The 22,221-nt window shown below is 39.7% G+C and overlaps 1 protein-coding gene across 1 annotated transcript; it reads right to left on the reverse strand.

Moving 5' to 3' along the window:
* Window positions 1-1,567: 1,567 nt before the first annotated feature.
* Window positions 1,568-16,174, reverse strand: AGXT2 (alanine--glyoxylate aminotransferase 2). The gene is made up of 14 exons (XM_054177823.1): window positions 16,102-16,174; window positions 14,405-14,490; window positions 13,786-13,970; window positions 13,346-13,469; window positions 12,539-12,633; window positions 11,333-11,426; window positions 9,572-9,665; window positions 8,439-8,539; window positions 7,297-7,389; window positions 6,391-6,523; window positions 5,644-5,732; window positions 3,548-3,697; window positions 3,093-3,191; window positions 1,568-1,684 (listed from the first exon to the last, which is right to left on the reverse strand). The coding sequence occupies exons 1-14, from the start codon at window positions 16,154-16,156 to the stop codon at window positions 1,568-1,570; spliced, it is 1,515 nt and encodes a 504-aa protein (XP_054033798.1). The 5' UTR covers window positions 16,157-16,174.
* Window positions 16,175-22,221: the final 6,047 nt, after the last annotated feature.

The raw sequence follows: 22,221 nt of genomic DNA on the forward strand, positions 1-22,221 counted from the left end.
ACAAGTAAGATGACAAATGCTGCTCACTGATCGTGTTTGAACTGTTGGTTTGGTATATCTACCTGCATACCAGGTGTTGGAAAAAGTCATTTCTCCCTTCATTTATTCTGGCAAGGCTCTTCTGAATTTCCAAGTGACACATATAAAGTACATCCTGTTTTCAATAGAAAAACAGCATGGGAATTGGTGTTGTACCTCTGCTTAAATGTCTAATTTAGTTGATCTTGAGTAACACCTGAAGAAGGAAAAAACATACACCTGATTTTGGAATGGAAGTGGATTTTGCACAGGAAATGTCAATGCACTGGAGAAGGCAATGCTCAGCATGAGTGTGTTATGTTGTTCAGGAAACCCTTGCAGTGAAATTTTCCAGAAGCATTGATCCTGCATTAACCAAGTTCCTGTAAAGTTTCAAGTAATCACACAAAGTGGCAGAATACTCTTCTTTCCCAGAAAGCTGTCACAGTAGCATTGTTGGGATCAAGGAATCATTCAGATGTTAAAATTGTAAATGTACAGTTCTTGCTGACTGTCCACAATGCCTTTTTTGCTCTCCCTAAAGCAGGAGCAAAAGGAAAGCGTATTTCAGAAAGGATGATGATGGAATTAAGAGCCCCATGATACAAACCATCACTGTAATTAAGCTTTCCAACTTCGTGGGTTCATTTAGGGTTGTGTTTGGGGGAGGTTTGTTATTTTTTGGTGGTGGTGGGTGTTTTGCTGGGTTTTTCAGCTGCTCTAATTGCACTGTATCTTTGTAGTACAGGTAAGCAGTTTGAAACCTCCAGTTATGTCCTGGCCAGGGTGGTTCTCAACTAGAGACTCTGAAATCTCACAGACTGAATCCTCTGGTCCAACTTTCTGACGTGTTTTTTCCCCTCTCTTTCTTATTTAAATAAACCCAAATACTTACCATTTTTATGTTTTAAAAATGCTGGCATGTATTGGTTGTAAAGGGCAAGAGTTTGGTAGTGTGGGTGGGTGCAGCAGCAGTGATTATTTCAGAAAGCAGCTGGGGACTACCCTTGCATTGGTCCCAGCTCATGCTGGCACACCACATGCTTACACTCAGCAGTTCAGGAGTGTGTGGTGCTGCTGTGGAAAACCATCTGTAAGAACTGGGAGTAAAGGTTGTCGCACAAACGAACAGAGCCATGGTGGTACCACTCCCAAGGGCTCCATGGATGCTATGGAGTCCAAAGAGTGTACTTCCCCCAAACAACTTTATATTTTTTCCTTTTACTTTTTCTAAAATTTACTAGTTTTGATATGAAAGATGAATGTATGTCTTCATCTGATACTCAGGTAATCAAATCAGTGTTTATTAATGCTGGGATAGATGTGCAAATAATACACACCACCACTGTAGAACAGAACTGTATGTTTACAAAGCAGATTAGAGCATATTCTAATAAACTAATATGTTTACCAAACACTGGATCTCTTAGACTGCTTTTATAGTAGTGAACAAGCATTTAATCTTCAGACTGATTTCTCTCTCCAGTGTAGATTAGTGCCGAGTCCAGCTGACAAGTATCAGGGATTCCATGTGTGCCTCATGTAAGGATCAGGTCTTTTTTGCAGCTGCTCTTTCCGTATGTCTCTGTAGAGCAGTATGAAATACTTCCACAGCAAAGTCGGCATCCTTCTTAGTAATGCACATAGGAGGTTTAATTCTAAATGTCTGGGAAGAGAGAGGAAAAAATCCTTGATTATGGAAAGAATATAGTTTGTAGCAGACCATCTAGGTCAGCACTCACCTTCTGCACACAAAGAAATAAAAATCTAACCAAAAGTGTGCAAAATTGTATTACAGGAGACAGCAGAACAAAGATTGAGGCTTCTGATTAATACACTCTGAAGTAAGGCAACTTTGGACTTTTCTACATTGAAATCTCCACTCCACTCTTGTAACAAAGCAACTGACTCCAGAAGAGACCTGACTAGAGCAGGGTCCTGTCTGTAGCTGTTACTCCAGAGCTTGTATAAAACCTTAGATGGGTTTGTGCTAAAAAAGGAGACATGGATGTATTTTCTTTCCTGGCAGGTTTGACACAGGGAAAAGCAGTATCTCCTAAGAGTGATAGCCTATTGCACTGTGCCAGCTGATCTGCTGTTACAGGCTTTTTAAAGGCTTTGAAGAGAATGTATTATGAAATAATCACTAAATAGTAACTTTCAGTTAGGTTACTATAGTATGAATTTGTGTTGATTGGGAGGGATATATGCACAGTTTAATGTGTTGAGAATGCAGGTTCTTAAGACTAAATGTATGAATGTTTTCAAGAGTATTAAACTCATGAGAAACTTAAACTGTCATTTACATTTCTGTCATATCACAGGACTTTTTGCAGCAAGAGGAGGAATAATGGTCTTTCCAACCCACAGCCCCAGCTGAAGGTAGCACTGATAAACAGCACTCTTTGTGAGATAGGATCAGATTTTACTACACCCTGAGATTCAGAGTGTTAGCTGTGTTTTGGTCTGTAACTTGTGGAAGAGCTCATGAAGTGACAGATGCCACATCCTATTCATCATCTGCAGGTGTCTTAAACAGAAGTTGCTTCCTCTATGCCAAAGGGCTTTACTGACCTGACCAGTCCAGAGGCAATTCTCTGCGTTTAGCTCTTCCGTTGTAAGAAGCTGGTGGCACAGTGCCCATTCGCATGCTCACTTTTGAGCTGTGCTGCTGAGCTTGCTATCAACATTTTTTTTTTTTCCAGTTACCCTACAGGTAAAATGTTAACAGCTCTCCAGACAGAAGGAACTAGCAAAACCAAACTTGTTCTGTACAAACAGGTCAGGTGATAACCAGAACAGCAGCAAAGATTTAGCAGGCCTGAATATTGTTTTCTTCTACTTTATACAGACTACAGTACTTCCTAGGGGAATTTACTCCTCTAAAGGAAAACTCTAAGCTTAGAGCTGGTTCAGCACACTGGAAAAGACTCACACAGATCCTGGCTGGTATACAATATATGCAAAATTAAGCTGAGACATTTCCTAAGGGCATATGAAGTTAGTTTAGCTTGGGGAAGAAAGATGTAGTTAATGAGTACAGAAAATAATATGTATAAGCAAAGGTTCAGTACCTGACTGTAGAGTCCTCCTCTGCCAATCAGAACCCCCATGTCTTTACAGTCCTCCCAGATCTGACTGATTTCTTCAGCAGGAAGAGGGTGGCGACTTTCCTAAGGAAAGTGAGCATTAAAATTCACTTAGATCTTCTAAATTAGTTCCACGAATAAGATGTATATTCTACTCTCTCCAAGATCTCCCTCCCATCTCTCTAAAAAAAAAAGGGGCATAATTTATCTGCTTTTTGAGATGAGTTTATGCAATTAAGTTACATGAGTCACTGTTTACTCAAAGCTTGTGAAATACTTGAACCGATGGATTGTTCCAGCTCATTTTTAGCCAGAGCAGAGTTTTCTAATTTCAGTAGTTGTTTTTTGATATAAAAATCTTTCTATTAGTTGAACTGAAACAAAATATGGCAACACTTCCAATGTCACTGTAAATTGGAAACAAATAGTAAATCACTAACCTTATCTGTCACCATTTCTACTCCAATCATAAGTCCCTTGCCACGGACATCTCCAACAATCTCAAATTTATCCCGTAGTTTAGCCAGCTCCAGTAGCATGTATGTTCCCACATCCTCACTGTTCTTTTGTAGACCATCTTCTTCAATAGCCTGGTTAAAAGGACAGTGTTGCAGGAAAAGCTTCCAATACAGTTGGTTAATCCCCATTTAGCTTGAAGACACGATTATCTCACTTACTTGCAGACTTCTTAACTACTACAGTCCTTACAGTTTTCTTCTCTTAAATAACGGCATCAGAACAGAAAGTGATGTTGCTGTGGCATTTTTCATATTTTACTTATTATTCCATAAACATAATCCCATAATTCATGTCATCATACCTGGACAGCATGACTATTTTCAAAAGATTATTTTTGCAAAAGAAACTTTTTTTCCCTCAGAGTGTCATGAGAAGAATGTAATTTGACAAAGCATACCTATGTGTAGTAGGCAGCCTTTTAGGGAACGGTCTGAGTGTACTAGATCAAACCACACCATTCTTTTGTAGTCACAATCCTTTTTTTTCTGTTGTTCCTTACTCCAATCTCCTTAAAAGTTCTGACAAGCAGCCAGCTATCAGTACTGAAAAGTACAAACTATTTTCTGAACTTACTGTCTGCATTAAGAAAATTTACATTTAAAACCCCAAAACAACAAAAAATACAACCACAGTGGATGAAGTGTGTGTTTCTTCCTTTATAAATTTCTTTTTTTCAGCTCCATTTTATTCTTCCTGACTCTTGACAGCCTCCTTGGACTTACTTCAGATTCAGGCTCCAAGTTACCTCTTGAGCCAAAAAAATCCCAAGACGTGCATTCATGCTTTCCTATTTGTAAACTGGTTTTCAAAATATTTATATGATCAAGTATCTTACAGAATAGCTTGATAAATACAAACAATCGCTCAGGGAAAGTAACCTGAATAGAAGCAGTGTCTGCTGTAATGAAATGAGATTCAAGGATAAATGGTCCGTAGACAAGCCACGTTAAACAGCAACCTAGTGCCCACTGGCTGGTTTTCTGGTATATAGTAAGTGAAGTATGTTGCAGATTTTTCTGTTATCTTCTATTTCTAATGGAATTCTGACCTTAAAGACATCCAGCTGTCTAGCTGTGAAGGCTTTTTAGGCAAAAGGCAAAAGCTGTGGAGTTAAAACAAATCTGTTAAGCATGCGTGACAAAGAAGACATTTAGTTTAGCTGAGAATTTGCATAGTTCCGTGAAAGCATTAGCTTTTGAGAAAGTGATTTCTACATTTTCATTAACACAGAAGAGAATGTAAGGGAGACAAAGAAAGATGATTCTGAAAACCTAACTGGAGGATTCATACTCTTGCTAGAGAGATTGACTTTTGCAAGGAAACTAAGGAGGAGTTTTTCAAACACACACAGCACATGGGCTATGTATTCATAATACATGCATGTGTCTGTGCATTTTATACATTTATTTAGACAACTGCCCTGTGGTAATGGTTGCAATAAGCAGTGTGAGCAATCTGGCAGTGTAGGCCTAGAGCCTGACATGGTGGTAGGCTGTGTCCAGCATGGGTGCAGAAGTAGCTAGCGGCATAGCAGAATAGTGCTGTGCCTGCACCGTGTAGCCAAAGCAGGACACCGGTAGCTATAAACACAGAGAGTTAGAATAACAGGACGCACACGTGCATCAACAACCTTGCCTGTCATTACTGGTTTAACCAATAATCAATAGTGATAGTGTGTGGTCACTCGTGAGGGGCCAATGAAGCCATGCCAGCAATGCCCTCCCGAGTTGATATAAGTTCTAAGGGTTTTCTTACTGTGCACTTTCCTCCATGCTTTTCTTACTAGCCTGTCAGCTCTACTGTCTGCTCTGTACCATGCTTTCACCATAGGCCTGAGCCATAGGCCTGCAATACTGAAGCAATAAAGGACAATACTAGATCATATTGATCAGATGTATTGATTCCATTCTCCATCGTCGCTAAACTGCCCACATATAACTTTACAGTAAGAACAAATGTAAGCATTTTTCATCTTTTGCAACAACCAAAAGTGTAATTTGTATAATGTTGTTCCTACATCAAGAACTGCAGCTCCAACTACGCAGGCCAAAGGGTTTCCTCCAAATGTATTAAAGTGAAGGTTTTGAGCCAAGCAACTTGCAATTTCTGAAAGAAAAAGAAAACACTGATTACTCTTACAGTTGCTTTGTCTGGTAACAGTAATTACCTACTTAGACTTCACTGCTAAGTTAAATGTGCTGCACCCTAGTTCTGCTGGAGTTAACACAATCGGAAGACGGTGGTTTTTTCCCTGCATGTAGGTTGTGCAGAAGATGACTATCTCCAAAAACTCCAGTGTCCAGCAGTTATGAAACCTAGACTTTCAAAGAGAAAGTCACTCTTGTAATACATGCTGTCAGCTGCTGTCTTAACCCCTTAAACTGACATCTACACTTTTTTTTTCCACTAGATTCAGCCATTTATTTTTGTGAGTCAAGCAGCTGGCTAACATGCTGCCTTAGATACTCCCAGTACACTGATCAGTAAAATGGTACATTTAGTGATAAATTCCAGCATCTGAATGACTTACAAGATTGTCCCTGATTCAAGGGATTCAACTAACCTCATCTGAATAAAGCACTGCACTGGTAGAGGACAGCATGTGGTAAAACAAGTGAGTAATGACAATCCATTTGTCAAAAGGTAAGACTGAGACATTTAATAATAAGGTTCAGCTGTTTGAACTCGTGTCTCTCCACTAAGTAACTGTTGTGTAGTATATTTTGTAATGGCTCTATTTTAAATGTTATCAGAACACTTATACCTTTGGTTGTAACAACAGCTGCCATAGGAAAGCCATTGCCAATTCCTTTTGCCATAGTAACAATGTCAGGGACTACACCGTGTGTTTGAAATCCCCAGAAATGGCTGCCTGTCCGTCCAAATCCTGTCTGTACCTTTCAAAAGAAAAATACAGAGAAAGCCCCATCACTTTCTCACAGTTTACTGTATGTTTTCTTTTTCTTGTCTTTCTACATCTGGTGTCAACTTGTATTAGGATCCTCATTCAGATGGTTTGCACAAAATACTGTCAGTGGACTATTTTTTTGCATCTGAAAGAAGATAACACCACAATGCCACAGGCGTGGCAAGATGCACAAATAAGATGCAGCTCCCACTGCAAAATGGAGAAGAAATGCAGCTGCTTACCACATTTCTAAAACAATTGCTAATTCCAACTGCTATATTGTTTGAGGTAGCTACCACCACCACTGTGGTGGTGTTTTTTACTATTTCAAAATAGCTTTAGCTACACAATTCTGTTTACAAAATGTATTTGTAGAGGTACAGAAATCACCTTCCTTCCAGACTATGTATGTCAACAACACTCATAGAAGAAGCATCATGAAAAAACTTGCATCACACCTGGCACTAAATTCACTGGACATTTACGTAAAGGTACTGCTCCCAAAAGATAAGAACTGAAGTTTGCTACTAACATTAGCTGTGTATAAAATCAGACCACCACATAGCAGAATAAAAAAGAGTAAAAATTGGGAGGGTCCTATGCCTGCAAATACACATCTTATGCCATGAAGTGAATAGCATTTCATTTAGATTATTTCAAGGCTTCTAATTTGCCTTCATTCTTTTAAAATGACTTTCAGAGGCACTCCAAACTCTCTATCTCTTATGTTAAAAAAAAAACAAACAACCAAAACCAACTCACTTCATCTGAAATACAAACACCCCCTCTTTCCCGTATGAGCTGGTAAGCTTCCTTTAAGAAACTTCTTGGGTACTGAACAGCTCCATTAACACCCTGCCAAGAAAAAAAAAGGAAAGAAAAGTGTCTTCAGGAACAGACAAGGACACAGGAGTTCCACTGTGTGACTATCCTACAATAAATAAAAACACCAGCAGCCCTCAAGTAAGAAGATGACTGTTGTTTCAAGTTTCTGCCTTCAGCAGTGAAAAACTACTCCAAAAAGTTTATGCTTAGGTCACTCACTCCCATTTCACAGGGCAGGCTGCTGTGCCATTAGTTGTGCGGGTGTAAACATTTGTGGGACCATCCTGTAACTGTATCAGTGTAAGAGAGAGTCAATCACACTGCCAAAACAAGCACCTTGAAAACTGACTCACAGAGAAACCCAGAAACTGTTTGATGACAAAGTTAAACAAGAGAATTCACATCCTTGATTTTGTTAATTGGTTGTAAATACTGCTTCCTCCATTTCTTTTTATCTTGCCAGCTTTCATTTGGATGAGAAATTCCACCCTACACCTGGATTCTTGGATTTATGTATGTAAAGGCTTAGAAGACAGCAAAAACAAGAAACAGCTCTATGTGGTACAATTTTAACCGTTTTTTTCTTTTCTTCTTGCATTTCCTGTTCCCAGGATACGTTCTCCAATTTTCTTATTTAAGCACCATGTATACAGCAATTCTGAAACTAGGGTGAAGCACCCAGAAAATGAATCCTGTGGCAACCACTTGCTGACACCTGCTGAAAATACAGTGAACAACATGGGTAGAAAGAGGTGGAAGGGGACTGGGTTGAAGTTGAGAGAAACAGTAAAAGAAAATTTGGAAGATGGCACTAGAAACTAATACCATGCAGTACACTTGCTATTTAAATACAGAAGAAATGTGTGTGTTCAATCATGATTATTTAATTTCACTTCATGAACAAAATTCTAGTTCCACTGACATCAATGACAAAACCAGAAATGTTAAGGCAGTGCATCCATTCTTTCAAATACTTACGGTGTTTAAGGCAGAAGTCTACAGGGTATCACTAAGGAATATCAGGTTTGAGTGCTTCACGATATTTTTGCTATCACAACTGAGAATGACAAACTACCTACTTGAATTGGCTCAGCAATAAATCCAGCTATTGTCTTTGGCACTGAGGTATTCAGAGTATCTTTCAGCTGTTCAATGTACTGGTTGTTTGCATGGCATACACCTGTTTATGGGGGAAATAGTTTTTAGTGAATTTACTTAAAATGACACAAAGCTAGTTTCAAAACATGCAATTACAGATCTAAAGGGTACAGATCTACAGATCTGGCTGTATGGTAAATATCATCCCTCAGCATCTTACTGTGTATTTAAACATCAAATGAGAGAGTCCCTCATTTTCTCTTAAACCATTTATGCTCTAAGGAGTGCCAAAACAGCAAGGCAAAGCTGCCAGATGATACAGTGCTACCATAATACAGGCCAGTAAGCTACAGGCTTAGAAAGAGTGTTTGTGATGTAGGCATCAACAGCAGGAATAAGCAGACATTTTCTGGGGGGTTAGCAAACACTAGTGTAAGATATAAGGCACTGATAAGTTTAGTGCAGGTATGAGGATTCTGGAGAACAGAGCTGCTTATCAGTCAATACTGAAATAAAGACTAGAGAAAGCAGTATAGCTAATACTCTCATTTACTGGAGAGGGGAAAGCTAAAAAGAACACTTTCTGTTATGTATGCATGTGAATTAAAATACTAAAGAATGACCTTGAGACAGCAGGAAAAAATACTGTAATTGTTAACAGGAGAGCAGTAGAGGAGCTTTCACATTGTGCTGCCATGGAATATTTTCCCTCATTTATGACTTCTTGCCTAATTGCTGGCTTCAAGTTGTCTTTACTTTTCATGTTATGCCAAAACAAAAGCTGGAGAGCTGTCAAAACTTCAGAAACAGCAGAAAACATCAATCAACATTTCTGTTCTTCCAAATGTGCTAAACAGTTCCACAGCTTCCAGAGCTGATCATCACAAACACTGGAAATAAAAGCTGGGATGTTAAGAAGAAATCAGAGAATAAGGTGTCATGTGCTCAAAATTTTTCTCAGTTGGGCATCAGTTGCCTGAGGTTCTTTGCAGTATTGTTTCCCTTCAAATCCCAAGCAGAGGTATAACTTTACTGGGGGAGGTAAATATAACCTATTTCCACAGACTTCTAGTATTCTCTCATAAAACCCTGATAATTTTTATTATGGACCAACCTTCAGAACAGCTGCATTTTCTAACTGTTTGTACTGGAGAATCTCTGCAATGACTGCCTCCCCATGGTCCACGAAAAACATCTGGTAACATTGTCTGTCAAATAGAAAATAAATAGCTACAGATGGCATCTTTCAATGGGATGCAAGGTAAAAAACTGGCTGGGTGGCCAAACCCAAAGATTGATGTTGAAGGAGTTAAATCCAAGGCAGCTGGTCACAAGTGGCGTTCCCCAGAGCTCAGTTTTGGGGCCAGTTCTCTAACTTTGCCAATGATCAGAACAAGGGGATTAAGTGCACCCTCAGTAACTTTGCAGATGACACCAAGCTAGAAGAAAGCATTAATCTGCTGGAGGCAAGGAAGGCTCTGCAGAAGAATCTGGACAGGCTGGATTGATGGATGGGCCACAGCTGATTGTATGAGATTCAGTAAGGCCAAGTGTTGGGTCCTGCACATGGGTCACAGCAATCTCATGCAACTCTATAGGCTTGGGGCAGAATGGCTGGAAAGCTGCACAGCAAGCTGAACACGAGCCAGCAGTGTGCTCACATGGCCAAAAATGCCAGTATCATCCTAGTCTGTATCCAGAATAGTGTAACAAGCAGGACCAGGGAAGTGATTGTCCCCCTCAGTACTGCTGAGGCCACACCTTGAGTACTGAATTCGGGTATTTCACTACAAGACACTGGGGTGCTAGCGTGGATCCAGATATGGGCAACAAAGCTGGTGAAGGGTTTGGCACACAGGTCAGAGGAGTGGCTGAGGGAAATGGGGTTGTTTGGTCTGGAGTAAAGAACACTGAGGAGAGGCCTTATGTCGGTCTCTTCTCCACAGTAATTAGTGATAGGACAAGAGGAAGTGGCCTCAAATTGCACCTGTGGAGGTTTAGATTGGTTATTAGAAGCTGCTTCTTCACTGGAATAGGCTCCCCACGGAGGTGGTTTAATCCCCATCCCTGGAGGTGTTTAAAAGATGGGGAGATGTGGTGCTAAGGGACATGGTTCAGCAGCAGACTTGGTAGAGTCAGATAATGGTTGGACTCAATGATTTTAAAGGTCTTTTCAAACTGAAATGATTCTATGATAAAGATCTGCAAAATACAGAAAGGCAGGTAGAGCTGGAAATTGGGAACTCCAGCCTTCTAACGATAAGTGCTGATGAAATACCACATGACTTCAGGGAACTCATTTACTGAGACAGGCTGGGAGTCTACTTGAAAAGCATTCTTCTTCTAGCCAGTGCGTGGCAGATCAGAGGAGTCAATGCTATTTTCTGGTAGACAGAAAGTAATTCCCATCTGCTCAAGCAAAGGGAGATAAGTGACTGCCATTTATCCTCAGTGGATCTCTGTAACACGTAAGTCTCCTGTCCTGTTGAAAGAGAAACATCACAGCAGTTTTTTTCACTACAGGGGAGTATCCACTTCAGCCCAGCCAGCAGTAGCTTTACCTGGATTTGCCAAAACAAATTTGAGACAATGGGGTCTCTATGCTATTATTTTTCACCCTACAAGAGACTTCCACACAACCAAGAATGGCTGAAGAACTGTATAAATCATGACCACAAATTAGCATAAATAACAATATGGTGTAAGAAAGGGGACTCTCGGCTCTTGTGCCTGTCCAGCAAGAACAGCTACACTGCAGTTTAATTAGTGACCACAAAAACATTTTGAGGGTAGAAAATGTACTAATTGCTGAAATATTCTAACAAACTCTTGGTAAGTCAGATTATCCAAAAAAAACTATAACATAAAATCTCACTGTTGAACAGCCAAAGCCATTGGCAACTCCATGCTTATAAAGACCAATAGATGTCAATCCCAGTGTGTAAGGGCTGCCTCCATGGTACGCTCCTCTGTGCAAAAAAAAAGAAGCACATGAACATCATTCATTTCCAAGAAGAGACTGTAGCAATATTAATTCTGAGAAAGCATACTTCTGAGCTACAAATTACAGGGGAAACTCAAAACCTGAAGATCCCTACTGCCATTTCTCACTCTGGTTTTAGAAGATCCATGAATACCCATCTGCACTGTTTTCCTGAAATTTCAAATACTAAAATTGTGAGGCAATGTTTGCAAAAGGAGAACAATGATTTGAACTAAGAACAATTCAGACAGTGCCTCACAAAGTTCAGCTGTAGCACCTGAGCCCTACAGAGCAAATATCTCTGTTCTTTAATCTTGGGAACTGCTGCTCTCTCCAACAGATGCTGCCAATCATTAAACTACACAGTGGTTTGCTGCCAGTTTTATATAAAAATCAAAAGTTCATTAATGAGGATATACAAGCAAGGTGGGCACACAATGTTCTGCTGAAGACAAACAGAATAATACAGCTCTTCATAACAAGGCCTCTTATTCTAGTATTTAAGGTAACTTGGGATGCATAGTAAAGAGAACTGTTTAAACTGGTGCTTATAGAGCACTCACCCCTGCACCACCCCTGTCATTAAGCCAGAAGGGCTGTTTGTGTACCCATGCAGTGAACTGTGGTTCAGGGATCTGGCAGAAAAATAAAGTGGTGAAACAAACAAAATGAAATTCAGAAGAAAAAAAAAAAGTAAATCTTTCCACCAGCTTTCAAACACAGTTGTTCCCTGCTGCACTGCACTGCACCACTATTCTACAAGTACCATTGCACTGTGACAAAGTGAGGCTCTGCAGGGCTGAAATGAAGGAAAAAAGTAGCAATTGCTGGAGCCTGCTCTGGCCCTGTGCAGAAAGCACACTGTGAACACAGAGACTAGACCGTTTTCTGAATAACAAAAGCAAAATTGCATGCTGTGTTTTGTATGCACATTAGTCCCAATATACTGTATTGAGTCTTTAACTCTTTTACCCTTGAGAAAACAGAACACTTGTGTTCTCCTCAGCAGATCTGGGGTTAAAGAGTTTCTTTCTTTGTTCAGGCATATAGAGATTGATCACACACACAAATAAGTTTGTAAAGATCCATCACCATTACCTGAAAGCTATGATATCAAAGTTACGAGTGTACAGCCTTGCCATGAACATAGCCAAATCATTGGCTTCTGATCCACTGTTGGTTAGATAAACCACCTATAGGAGAATGCTTATGATCAGTAGAGGGCACAATCACCACTGCTGTGTTCAGCATCAAACCTATCACCACCACAAGATGACTTTGTTACAATAAGCTTAGCATTGTCCATGCACTACAGAACTAAGATCTATCTGATCTACGTAGGAAGAGTGTGGAAAAATCTTTTAAGAGTCTGCAGGTTTTCCAAAGATGGAACTGTAATTCAAAGGTGTCTGGGTCAAACTGACCATGGCTTATGAACAGAAATAACCTTCACACAGTTAAATGGGTCTGTAGTGTCCCCACATGTTAGCCACTAGCAGTGGCATATATAGATGCAACCATGGAACGTAGCACTTGCACTGTTTATTTATTTAAATGTCAGTAGTACTTTCTACACTAAGTACTGTCAAATACTTTTCACTGTGAATTTTCATCAAATTAAGGCTGGCAACATATAGCAATAGTTAGCATCTTAGAATCATCAGTAAATTTTAAGCTGGCAATGCCCTTTCACAGTGACAACTGGAGGGAGAGAACAAACAGAACAGGAGCTTGGGATATTATGTGTGCCTGCATCTGAATCTAAAGTAAAGGCCTTAAGGGTCATCATGTTCTTTTTATCTAACAGCCCATAAGGCTCTCATCTAAAAAATACATTTATATTAAATATTTCTTTCAAAGATGCACTTCCTTCAGCAGCCCCTGCTTCCATCAGAAGCAAAGTACCTTAAGTGGATCTGGAAGAAGAGCAGTGAGCTTTTCAGCATACTCATGGATTGATGGGTGCATGAAGACATTACTGGTGTGCCACAGGCGATCAAGCTGTTTCTTGGTAGCCATAGTTACCTTCCTGCATGTAGCACAAGAATAGACAAAGGGATTCAATTCTACACACATGTGCACTTACACATCCACACATCTACCCGTTACTAACTCTGAGAACGCAGACACTGTACCATTTGCCAAATGGATGATCAAGTAGACAAAAATCGATAAATTCTTCAAAATGCACTAGTCATTGACCTTAGCCTAAGAGATACATGGCAATTTGGTGAATCCAATCTTCTGGTTTTAAGCTCACAGTGCCACAGATTGCCAAAGAACAAAATCAATGCAGGGGTCCCTTTATGTATTTTGTATCATAAATCAAACAGCAATTCACTTACGGGTGACAGTGTCCAACACTGACAGTGACAATTCCAGCAAAGAGATCAAGGTATCTTCGTCCTTCATAATCAAACAACCACTGCATATGTCCCTGATGCAGCAACAATGGCTTCTTGTAATATGTCCGCAGTGAAGGGGAAATATTTTGTTTACGAATCCTCTGCATACGTTCGTAGAGGTAAGACTGGGTGGAATAAAAAACTCAGTATCGGAGCCGTAGTGGATCACACAGATTACAAAGCTGTCTACAGAAGTTGTTCACAGACCTAACATTTTAACAAATTCTGAACACACAGAGGGTTCTACAAACCTGTAAGACTCATCTTTTGAAATCACAGGATCATGTAAATTGGAATGGACCCTTGAGCCCAACTGTGAGACTGCTGTTCCACACTTACCTCATCCTTAAAGTTTTTCAAATAAACAGTTTACCCATAAATAACAGAACTGTCACACAGGTACACCTACAGGCTATATATTAGTTGTAATACAATTGTTTATTGGCCAAATAAGAAAACTTTATAACCATATTTAATGCACAATCTATAGCAGATGATCCTATCACTCAAATCTAGTGATGTAGTCTTACTTACATCCAGCACTGTATGAGTAACTTACTTCATATTTTTCAGGTACAAAATTGCAAGGAGGCATTTCTGCTTGTGTGGAGACAGAGCTTTTCCATTTCTGCTGCCTAAAGGCAACTACAAAATAGCAAGAGAATTATCAAACACTTACCAAAGTGCCCCTCTGAAAGAGTTTCTCAGTAAACTTGCTCAGAGAACACACAAGTTATGGTCAAATGAGGTTTCGGAGTACTTTTTTTCTTTGTGTCTTGAGAGATTTTCTTCAGGGAAAAAAGTAAGTAACATCTTTGTAAAGGCAAAATAGATAATACTCTTCACCATGAGGGTGGTGAGACACTGGAACAGGTTGCCCAGGGAGGCGGTAGAAGCCCCATCCCTGGAGGCTTTTAAGGTCAGGCTGGATGCGGCTCTGAGCAACCTGGATCTACTGTGACGTGTCCCTGCCCATGGCAGGGAGGTTGAAAATAGATGGTCCATGCAGTCCTTTCTGACCCTAACAATTCTATGATTCTATTATTATTTTTTTAAAAGCTACTTTATTAGCTCCTAAAAATATTTTTTTTCAATTTCATGGACTTTTATTTGACAGAAGAACACTCAAGAACCCAACATTCACTTCTAGCACAAATTCTTATCTGGCAGCAGCAAGAGGAGGATCTTCTACAAGGGTGTGAGCCCAGACTCTGGGTGATGGCAGCACAGGCAATGTTCACAGGTACCACAGAACAGTTTCAACAGACCTAAACAGTTAATTCTGAAAATGCAGACACTCTGCTATTTGCCATATGGGTGAACTAACGGGTAATGTATGGTTCCTTCAGAGTGTCTCACGTAAGTGGAGATGAGTTGGGTTCAGAGTTCACCTGTGGGGTCCAGTTAGGAGCAGCAGCAGATGGGGCCAGAGACAGGGCTGGAGAAAAGGCTACAACATAGGTCCAAGGTCCATCCAAGAGAGAGCCAGAGGCTGGACGAGCAGCAAGGCTATACTCACGCCACTGCTGAGGTTGAGATTGAAGGCTCATGGCTGAACTGAAAGAGGGCTCCTGTGTAGTGGGCAAAAAGCCCTAGGCGAGACTGACAAGGTAGACAAGGTGTGCTCAGGGGCCTGACAACTCTCACTGCCATCTTCTGACCGCTTTCCAAAACCCTAACATCACAGTGTCCTACTTTTTGTTTAACTGGAAATGTAATTAATCAGGAATCAGAAAAGCTGTAATTTAAGTACATTCTTTTTCTGCATCCCTAACATTATTTGCTGAGAATGACACATTTATTTTTAAATGTCTTTTAAAACAACTTTAGAAACACTCTAAAATGTAAACGAATTCATAAAGTTTCCTGAGATAAAGTACATACACTGTCACGTCCCCTGTAACCCCTGACAGCACCGTACAAGAGCCCGGTCTCACAAATACTGGTTCAACGCCATAGGTTACAGGAGCTCTGCCTTTCGACGGGAGCCATAGCCACAATGAGAAGTGCTTCTTTGCCTGCCACGCACCAACACTGCACCGCGATCAAAAACCCCTGTCCAAGCGGTCATTCCGGGGCACCAAAGACTCACCGCCAGGCCTCCCTAGGGCATACAGCCCTCTCTGCGGGGAGACACAGACCCTCCCACGGACCCCCGCAGCGCCCGCTCGGGCAGCTGCGGCCGCCTCGTCCCTCAGGGACTCGGACGGCCGCGGCAGAGCAGAGCAGCCTCCCGTTACCACGCCCGTCCCTTACCGCTGCCGAGCTGGCGGCTGCACGCACAGAGCAGGCGGCCGCTGCCCCGCTCCATGTCGACCGGCACCGGGACAGCGTCGGCGGGACACCGCCGGCCCCGCTCCGCCTCCCGCCCCCGCGCGCGTGCCGGCGGGAATCGGCGGTTGCCGTGGCCTCGCGGGCAGCGGCCGCCGTTGCCCGACGGCCGATACCTTAGTTCCGGTGTAATCAACTTCTGTCCCATCTCGAGTCTCTTTCTAGCAAAATCTAAATGTACATGAATCAAAGAAGTGGTTTGAAAGGGCGCGCGGCGTACCCGTACCGAGCACCGGTGCTTCGTGCCAGTGCAGGCTGCCCTCACAGCAGCGCCCCAGAGTGCCCCAGGGTTGAGCTTGCCAGGCTGTGCTTGACCTAGCCATACTGGCGACACCGAGTTACCCCAAACGTGAGGTCACTAGGCCAGTGTGCAGCAGCCAATATGCACACAGCACAGGGGTGCTCTTACTCATCTCAGACCTGTGCGAAGCTGGGCGCTAACAGTATTCTTCAAAGCAAACCCCACCTAATTACAAAGTTTCACCTCTTTATACAGGTCTGATTAACTACTCCTCCTACCTATGCATATTTATTGTTGTTCTACTTTTTGATTGGTTTACAGCTTCTTTACCTTCAATTAAAGCAACGGTATCTATAAAATTCACAGTGTGTGCTGAGAGGAGTGACCTTGTAGGCAAGGGGCTTAGCACAAGGGTGCTGTAGAATTATAATGATATGTTAATAAGTTCACTCGTTAGGAACATACGTCACAACAGTTTTACATCTTCACAGTTTGCTGATATTTCTTCTGCTGACAAGTTCTTGTTTCTTTAGGCCTTGATGTCCTTCATTTTGTTTCATTTTGGTGGGAATTTCCAGCACAAACTAGTCCTCATCAGTCTCTCTGCTCTTCTCCATGGCTATAGTTCCTAGCAAGGCAGGCATTGTTTGTATAGTTACCAGTTTTGAACAGTGAAGCCCCTGATCCTCCTCCCCTAAGCTTCTTCCTTAGAAGATAAATGCAGTATATTCAACCCTAACTTAAGAAGTGTCACTATAACCTAGGCATTTACTCAAATGATTTCATGTGGGAGAAATAAGTAATGACCCATTTCAGCACAATCTCCTACAAAGACGAGAAGAAAGCTACCTGTTGCCTTCCTCCACTTACCTTATAACTCCTCACAATACTAAAAGAAACAAGATTTGTGATGGCTTTCCCTCATATAGTAATTGGCATACACTGTAGTTAGACAGAATTGCCAGTAAAAGATACTGCATGATGATTTAGGGGATGCTAACCATTCCTAAGGGTATTCTGAGGGGCAGCCCTAGTTTTGCAGAAAAACTACTTGATCTTGCTACAATGGGCCAGAGATTTGTACTTTCTGCTATCCAAGGTTGTACTTGCATACCTTAGGACTCCCAAGTTCTCAACCCTCAAACTTTTGTTAAGTTGAAATCCCTGACTTTTAGTGATAGTTTTCATCAACACACAGAGCTGTAAAGAAACGTAAGTATGCAAGTTGTGATGTGGTGCACAAGCCATCTGTGTTAACTGCTTCAGTTGCAAAGTGGATTAAACACAGCTGTCTTGGGGAGGAACACACAAAGCTGTAGCAGCCTGTCTTACAGACTGCTGGATGCCTCCTTTTTTTATGTGTTATATACTGGAATTGTTATATTTCATGAAGAAAGCTACAATCTGTGAATTTTATTCAAGAACTTTTATTAAATTGAAATGCGAACACCATTGCAAAGAGATTTTACGATGACAAAAGTTTGAAAAGTCCATCAGAAAGCTACAGACTTCAGAACAATACTGATCTTACAAGTGAAATCACTAACAGGTTTTATTAAAGCCAGCATTTTCAAAATTAAGAACTTAAAAAATACATTTTAAAGCATTTTCCTTAAGATACACTTAGAAACAGCAAAGAATTCCTGAGCAACTATTTTTAATACCAGTATTCTCCAACCAATGTACATTCTGCATATGAAATCTACTTTCAATAAATTCTTACATGTTAGAAATTTACAAAACGTTTGGATCTGGTTCGTAGAATAATTGTGCTTCAAGTCATTCTGCTGTTACAGTAATGACACGACTGTAACTTGGATTCCAAATTGTATACAGATTCTGAAAGTGTAATGGAAAAAATGCCTAGCTTGTATTGCAAGGCCAGCAATGAAATGGTTTATGAAAATGGAAATAATTTTGCTTTAAAATTGGATCATCTCTCTGATAGAAAGTATACTCTTTATTCGCCATATGATTCAGAACATGCAATTTAAATATGTTTCTTTGAGAGACCTGCTGGCACAACTAAAGGCAAGGAAGTTCAGAAACTTTTATGTGCACTTAACAGCATAGCAGAAATTTGAACAATTACAGTTAGTTAGTGCTTGCTGACGTGCTTTTCCTGGGCAGTGCTTTTTGAGACCAGCACCCTCAGTATTAATATATTTTACTAAATGACTAAAAAATATATATATGAAGCACAATATAAAGATTTCAGAAGCCCAGATCATGCTGAGTATCTCTGAGCGGAATAATGCATATATTGAACTGATGGTTGTGTTATTCCAGATGATGTATTTGTAGTCAGAATAAAAAAATTGCTTTCAAAGATGAAAAATAAGGAACACTAAAGTGTCCCAGATGTTCTTTATGAATGTAATTTGAGCAGTAGTTTCCTCTTCCTTTTGGAATGAAGGACACAGAGATGAGAATCAAAAGTATTCTACAGCATTATGATTATTAAAAACCATATGATCTGACATCATTATGTTTCTGCATGTATTTCACATGTAGAAAAATCTGCATCTTCCTAGCCATGTATAGTTTTCTGCCCTATTGAAGAGAGATTTTCTACAAGTGACTTCTACAAAGATTTCCAGCATCCTGTAAAAATTCTACTCAGTGCTACATGTCTGTAAAACTGACCATTGCAGTCTTTGTAGTAAACAAAGTGAAATCTTTCCACTTTTAGTGATGTCAAAATGAGGTGAAGGTACTCAGCAGCTCACGAGAACAGACCTCAAAGCAGCACTGTCTGAAATAAAAGTTAAATAAAAGACAAGCTCCAAGGGAAGCAGCATCACAAAGTAGAACAGGACATTAAACCATTCAAAACCAGAAGAGGAAGATATAAAAAACAATAATTAAAATTTGCCTATATCTAAGTGTTGTACACATCAGCATCTTGAGTATAAGCTCATCTTTTAGCGTATCAGCACTGCAAGAGGCCACACAACTAATGCAGCTATTTTTCTTAGTTAATTTTCACAGATATAATAGTTTTTCTTTAAAAGTTACCTTAAATGGGAGAGATGTATTTTAAGCCTGACTTAGTAATTTTCCAAATTCATCACCAAGACAGGAACTTTCTGATTAAGGAAAGTGTTAACATATATATACATTGTCACAGGTACAAACTAAGTAATGCCCAGAAATACCAAGAGTAATATCCCCAAAGTTGTGTTGGTTTTTTTTGTTTGTTTTTTTTTTTCCTCTTGGATCTTCTAGGTCTTATCTTTAATTAATAAGAAAAAAATAAAAGAATGCTTAAGAATGATAGGCATAAGTGTGAGAAAATGTAAATGGATAAATACACCTTATCTGTAGATCTATCTGAAAAATTGAAGGTTGCTTTTAAAAACAGTGTGGTACACTTCATTTGTCTTGGTAAATTCCTAAGGAATGTAGGAATGCAACAACAGATCAGAGATCTAGCTCTTCAAGTATTCTGTTTTCCCAGGACCAATGTCAGGTACATGGAAGAAAAGGCTGCAGCATGTATGACCACTTCTCATGTGTAGGACCTTTTCTGCTCATATAGAATAGCTGATCTGTAGTAGCAAGTTTTGGTGTGTTGCCAACTCTTTAGGATTTAATAAGGCTTTACTAGTTTTGTGGACTATCTCAGGTAGTTGTGCATATTTCCACTTTTATTGTAGAAGTATTTTCTCTGTCTTTTTTTTTTTTTTTTCCCTCACAATCTCATTTATGATTGCTGTCAGTTCTACCAGTTATCAGTTTTTCCTATCTGGTCTTCTATTTGATTCTTTTACTTCCATTTTCTGTTCTCCCTCACTCTCTTTCAACTGTGGTCAAAATGTTTGTTTGCCTCCTCCAATTTCTCTAATTATCTACCTGTGTACCATCCTATAGTGACTGTATTCCTCTTCCATTCTGCCACATGCAGCAACCATGTCCTTCTCCCCATCGTTAACCTCCCTTTCTATCCCCATATATGCTGTATTCCTGTATACCATTTATCTTTAATCTCCTGCTTGAAATACACAGGAAAGATTAAGAAATTAGTGTTTCAAAATGCATTTTCCAAGGTAGGGCCACAAGATTTTTCCAATTAATGCAATTCAGTCCAAATATCCACCCCCATGAGAACTGGAGTCTGAATTTATGGTAAGGGTTTCAGATAGTTGAGAGCAGGGCTAGTCTCTATTTTCACTCATTTAGGGACAGAGTTTGAAGATTTACTTCTCAGGAACTCAGCTGAAAACAAGTATTTCTAAATAGCAAGCATTGATAAATGCTCAGTTCCACTGCTGAGAGCCATAATCAGAGCATCTCTGACAACTCAGTTCACTGAGTCCTAGTAAGCTGGCCACACAGGCAGTGGTACAAAATTTTTCAGCCCAGGAAAGGGGACTCATGCTGGGGTGCCAAGCTGGGCCATATGGCTTTCCCTACAAGATGGAAATGTCTCTGTTATTCTTTCATATTAAAAACATTTCCTTTTGCTACACATCTACAATATCCCATCTTCCTCCTACCAGTGCAACACAAATGACGATTCCACGACAAGCTGTTAGTTAGCAAAAATAATTTGAACATTACAAATAAGACTTTTAAAATCTTGATAGAACAATTTCACACACTAAGTAAAATACTTTGTCTGCCTTTTTAAAGGGAGAGAAAAAAAAAATCTGAGGTAGCAATTCTTTGACAGTATGATGCCTGATCTTATAATACTTTGTCATTTCATTTGGCTTTATGGCTTTGTAGAAGATGTGTAATACCTATCAGCTAGCTTAGATGACTTTGGTTTCTTTGCACAACACCTTCAAATTGCTTTGAGTTGATGTCAAATTATGAAAAATGTTTACAGGCTATATGATGTGAACCCCAGATACACAATGCTTTATAGATCACAAAAGAATTCTGACAATTCATTTTGAACACCTGCTGTTACTGCACTCTAAACACTTAAATGACATCTAAAGCAACTGTATATTTTTCAGCCATTTCAGCATAGACACATAAAGAGATATACCACAAAATCCACTGCTTTAACATTAATAAAATATCATTACATATTTGTTTTACAGTTTATTCAATAAACACATATGTCCTCTTACTAGTATTATTATATAGTCACTTTACTGTGTTTTTGTAAAATAATCTTTACAGTTACATAGTATCATCAAGACCATTCTTCAAGCCTGTATTTTATGTGAAGTGAGTTTTGGGAGCACATGTCCCACTTCAATAAATCATATTTCTTTAAAACTCAGGAATACTACACTTAAATACTAAACTTGTACATCAGGTATGCCTTTGCTAAATAAAAATGTCTGCTTAGCAAATTTAAAATAATGAGTCATATTTGTCAGTTCTGAAGAAGAACTGTTAATAAAATTAATCCAAGTCCAAATGAAAGGTAATTAATTATAAAGATTTATATTCAGATTATTAATTTTATAAAATTAATTACTTCTGAAGAGCCTTTGCACTTCTTTTTAGGGGTTTTATGCTGCCAAAAAAAAATAATTCATGCTTTAAGTGACACATGCATAAATTTGACATTGAAAAAAATTGTTCAGGCTTTTCTAATAATTAGTCCAAGTGAGAAATTTAACTAATGTTGCAAGAGCTGTAGGGCTAATCCCTGTTTCTGGGGTAAATTCTGTGTCAAGAGTCTGTTATTCCCCAATGGTATGACATAATTTTACAGCAAGAGGCTGTATACAGCTATGGCAAAATCTCATCTGTCTCCTAATACAGAAAACTTTTCTTAAAGAACAGCAAGTAAAAGTACTTTTGCAAACACAAATAATGAAGTATATGGACATCCAAAG

The sequence above is a fragment of the Dryobates pubescens genome, chromosome Z (genome assembly GCF_014839835.1).
Source record: "Dryobates pubescens isolate bDryPub1 chromosome Z, bDryPub1.pri, whole genome shotgun sequence".
NCBI classification, from domain to species: Eukaryota; Metazoa; Chordata; class Aves; order Piciformes; family Picidae; genus Dryobates; species Dryobates pubescens.

Bases quoted from the DNA above. Each gene is read 5' to 3' on its own strand.
- AGXT2 (XM_054177823.1), bottom strand. From the start codon at position 16,156: ATGGAGCGGGGCAGCGGCCGCCTGCTCTGTGCGTGCAGCCGCCAGCTC. The intron at 6,524-7,296 runs GTGAGTTGGTTT...TTCTTTTGAAAG, and splicing joins GTGTTTGTATTTCAGATGAA to GTACAGACAGGATTTGGACG. The intron at 3,192-3,547 runs GTTAGTGATTTA...CACTTTCCTTAG, and splicing joins TAGAAATGGTGACAGATAAG to GAAAGTCGCCACCCTCTTCC.